Genomic DNA, 4,880 nt, shown 5'->3' with positions numbered 1-4,880 from the left:
TCCAGGTTCATTCTTGATGTGAAAAAATATTATACTTTTTAATTAATTTATATATTTTTAAAGATTTTTTTAATGTTTTATATATGTCTGCCACATGTTATACTGATAGGCTACTACACGTCACCATCGAATTGACCATCAATGCCACATCAGCACAAACTAACGGTGTTTGTTAGAAATACCAACTTGAATGACATAATACAAGTTCAGGTATCTACTAGGTAAAAAAAAATCAAATACCAACTAGTACTTTTAGACAAGTTCAGGGAGCAAGCTATATATTAACCCTTTATAAAATTCCAGACTAAAAGTGTTGAGGTTTTAAGATAATATAATTTTCGGCCTATAAACTTGGCAACTAGGTCCACTTTGGTACCTATGCTTTCTTTTTTTCTACTTTGGTACCTGAACTTGACAATTAGATTGATTTTGGTTCGTAAACTTAAAAAATATAAAGTTTGATGACATGACACTCTGAGATTGTGTCACATCATCACTTGAAAATTAAAATATATATACAAATTTTCACGTGATGACATGGTACAATTTTAGAGTGTCACATATAATGTTCTCAATTCAATCTGTTTGATTAGTTCAATTACTAGACCAACAATAATTAAATAGCTTCATTAGAAATACATGAAAGTTTTAAAAAAGAAGAAAAATATTTAATAGGTTCAACTTGTTCAGCTACTTATTTTTGTCCTAGTTTTGAGTAGTTTCCGATGCAATTGGTTCAAATCCTTTGTTCGGACTAGTATATCGATCGGTTGTCAAGTTTAGAAGCCAAAAATTATATTATCCCTTAACTTTTGCGCAATTAATTTTCTTCATTTATCAAATAATAACTTAATAAATAGAATTACTATGATAAATTATGCAAAGTATGGGATAAATTGAGACATAGTACTTATTTAAAAAATCATGAGGCCAACATACAATTAATAAATATTTTCACAAAATAAAAATGAGTTAAATGCTTTTTTATCTTGTTGTACAATTACAATAAAATATATCATAACATGACCGTAGTCTGACCCGAAAAATCCCCTTATATGTATTTCTAAAGACCCTCTTTAGGGGGACGACACTTCAAACACTCCACTTTATCATCATCTTCTTCTCTACTTTTTCACCAGGACACCCTCTCCCTCCTTCTCCACTTCCGTTAATACCGTGTATCAACATATCTCATAAAAATAACGTCAAACACAAAATTCATAAAAATTACACTAACAATAACAATTTGTAAATAAAAGTATTAAATTTCTATTCCCATAAAAAAAATGAATATCACAAACTTGAATAAGAACAATTTCCAAGCTGATTTGGAACATCATCATCAATTCGATTGCATCAATCTAACTTCCTCTAAATCTTTCAAATTTTATACTTTATTTTGTTAAGACAAAGTTTTGTTAAATCTTATATCATTACTGATTAAAGCAATGTGGCCGACCAATCCGAAATATCTAAGTTTAAACTCTAATGTTTGTTTTACGTTAGATTTATGGTTGATGGTGGTAGCAATACAATAAAAATTAAATTAAATTAAGATGATAAAATAAAATTTATTAATTCGATTAATTTAAAATTTTTTACTCCATTCGATTAAATTCTTGTCATTAATAAAAATGCTGTAAACTTTATTTATCACAATGGACTTTATTACGCATATCATAATCTTAAACACAATAAATAAGAAAGACATAAACATATCCCACTCGATAAAATACTAAAAATAATATAATAAACACGACTTTCATGTTTCATATAGGTTTTATAATTTTATTCATGTTATAAAATAATTAAAGAAAAGAATACCTAAAGTAAATAGATAATTTTCTGGTCTTCTCTTTTATTTATAAAAGAGCTATATATAAGCTATTGACATTCAATACAACATAAGCGAATGAAGCTTATTTAACTGCTTCATTAACACATACATTAAGCATCTTTAATAATGAATATTTAAAAGTTATAGGCATTCATTTAATGTATTTATAATAATTCAAAATTTTAACACAGATAATTAATTATGGAAATAACTCAATGAGACACGTTAGACCTAAAATGTGATATATTTCATAGTGAGCAAACCCAGCATGAGCAAACAGTTTACTCCATTGCTGTTCGCTTCTTTCTTGACCACCAAGGCAAACCATCATGCCCATGTCAAAAGACAGCTTAGTTTCGGTAGACTGATGTTCATCCAATTCTTGGTTCTCAATTATCATTTGCATAATCACGATTTTCCCTCCATTTTCTTTCTTCCCAATTTCCTCTTTACATCTCTCTAGTATCTTTATACAGTCTTGGTCACTCCAAGTATGTAATATCCACTGCAATCAAGTAGATGATGAATAGAATAAGGTTAAATTTTAATTTTCAAGACAACAAATTAATTAGAGATAATAAACAAACCTTTAGCATGATCATATCTCCATGGGGAACTCCTTCAAACATGTTTCCACCAAGATAATTCAAATTTTCACATCCTTGCAAGCCATGAACAACATGGGGAAGATCAAAGACAGTGAATTCCGTTTGAGGAAAAGCCTTAGCAAATACCTTTGTTATGATTCCCGTCCCACCCCCAACATCAACCACTGACTTCAACCCCTCAAAAACTCCTTTGCACTTACTAAGCACCACGCTCGCCGCCAGAAGCCCATCACTGGCCATCGCATCATTAAAGAAATGATTCACCCTCGGCTCATGCCCGGCATAATCCCACATACTCTCGCCGTGAGCTGCGCTGAATGCTGTAGGATGGTCAAGGTTTTGGAACCAATAACTTAAATATTGCCATGGTTTCAGTAAAACGGGGTCAAGCATTCCGAGTATAAAGGGAGTTGAACTCAAGGGATAATCCTTTCGGAGAAGATGAGAAACAGTGGTGAGGACATAAGCTCTCTGTTGGTCAGTTGAGTTGGTTTTGGATTCAGCAAAGAAGCCAGAATGAAAGAGGATGCGCATGAGGCGGTGGAGGCAGTGGAGTTTTGAATGATGGATACCAAGAGCCAAAGCTAGGTCTGAAAGATTCATGGCTTGGCCGTGGTTGTGGATGATATCTGGTATTTGTAGTTCGACAGCGCATTTCAGTGACATTGAGCTTATGAATCTGAACGTATGGTTCCAAACATGAGCCTGAGCTTCAAGCAACTCATCAAGATTAATTAATCTCATCTCCTTTTATCAAATCCATTTCTTTTTATCAAGTAATTGGTGTACAAGCCCAATTTTAACCCTTCCCAAACCCATTACAAAACAACCCACCAGCCCAAACCCAAGACCCAAAACAGACCCAAAGCCCAACTACTAGCCCAATAATCCCAAACACCTCAGCCCAATTACAAACAAACCCTAACCCAAACACTTAAAACATTTTCAGAAAAAAAAAACCTAACCCCTAACCCTAGCCGCCGCACCTAGCCCACTTGCCCCCTGCCATCGCCGCGCCGCACGTCACGTCTCTGCCATCACCAACTCCACCCACTTGCCTGCAAAATCAGAGAAAGAAATGACAAGTAAAGAAAAAAATAATAGATCAAAATATTGTAAACGTGGCTATAAAGCCATAACAACCAATGTAAAAGAGGGATTTGGTTTTTTTCTGGGAGATTTTGAAGAAAAAGAAATAGAAATAGAAAAAAAGGTGGTTACAGATTTGGATCTAAAGGTTTCTTTTAATTTTACTTCTTTTTACTCTATTTATTTTTGTTTTATTTTAAAATATACGAAAATACAAAAAAGAATAAAAGGAAAGATTTTTACCTTCGTTGGTGGTCTTGGAGTGCTCGGGAGGCCAAGGAGTGCGTGGAAGAGAAAAGGAGGAAACTTTTCGGTTCGTCGTGCACGTGTCTGGCTGACGGCTAATGGCCGACGACCGTGGCGACCGCACGGTGGCCGGATTCTGGGGAGAAGAAGGAGGTTTGAGAGACAAAAAGGGGAAGGGTTTTGAATTTTTTTAGAAAAGTGGCAGAAATAAATTTTTTAAAAAAATTTTTGGGCTTAAATAGGCCCCCAAAACGACGCCGTTTTGGGCAGGCCTCTCAGGCACCAAAACGACATCGTTTTGGTTGACCCGATTCGCCCGACCCGCTTCCAAGGATCCGCGCGTTTTCGTTTAAGGGTCTATTTTCGCAATTAGTCCCTTTGATTTTGTGGCACTTTCAGGACAGTTTTTCGCATATTTGCAATTTCGGCCATAAGTTTCTCTTTTGTTTAAATTTGCTCCATAGACTATGAGCTTGGACTTCGCTTGAACGGCGTCGTTTGGTCGGTGTGGAATATTTCCTAATTGGCCCTTCTATTTTTCGCGCGCCTCACATTTTGATCCCTTACCCTATTTTATTTTTGATTTCAGCCCTGAGATTTCGCCTCAGTTTTGATTTAGTCCTATTATTATTATTATTATTATTATTATTATTATTATTATTTTCATTAATAATTACTATGTAATTTTAAATATATGTGCTATGTTATATTATCATTATTATATAAGTGTTTAGACATTACATATATTTTATCTAATATATATAAATTTTATATATATATATATATGCATATTTATACGTATATCTATATTCCTTTTTTTCTTATAAATATATGTATACATACTTATATATGTATTTTACTTAATAATTTTTAAATATACATATGTACATACATTTTTTTTCATATGTTATAATCGTCATATAATCTTCTTTTTATGTTCATTTATGTATTTGTTTATATGTTCATTTTATGTTTTTAGTTTATTTATTTATTTATTTGCTATGGAATGTATGATTGATCTATTATTCGCTTTATTCATATTTTTTATTCACTTCACCATGTTTATTATTCCATCATGCATATAAACTTCATATTTCAAA

The 4,880-nt window shown here is 32.8% G+C and overlaps 1 protein-coding gene across 1 annotated transcript; it reads right to left on the bottom strand.

The window, feature by feature from the left end:
- Positions 1 to 1,956: 1,956 nt before the first annotated feature.
- Positions 1,957 to 3,363, bottom strand: LOC105784656 (trans-resveratrol di-O-methyltransferase). The gene is made up of 2 exons (XM_012610554.2): positions 2,425 to 3,363; positions 1,957 to 2,342 (listed from the first exon to the last, which is right to left on the bottom strand). The coding sequence occupies exons 1-2, from the start codon at positions 3,187 to 3,189 to the stop codon at positions 2,037 to 2,039; spliced, it is 1,071 nt and encodes a 356-aa protein (XP_012466008.1). The 5' UTR covers positions 3,190 to 3,363; the 3' UTR covers positions 1,957 to 2,036.
- Between the last annotated feature and the right edge of the window lie 1,517 nt (positions 3,364 to 4,880).

Source organism: Gossypium raimondii, chromosome 7, assembly GCF_025698545.1.
Source record: "Gossypium raimondii isolate GPD5lz chromosome 7, ASM2569854v1, whole genome shotgun sequence".
NCBI lineage: Eukaryota > Viridiplantae > Streptophyta > Magnoliopsida > Malvales > Malvaceae > Gossypium > Gossypium raimondii.
This window is presented reverse-complemented; position numbering and strand designations above follow the sequence as displayed.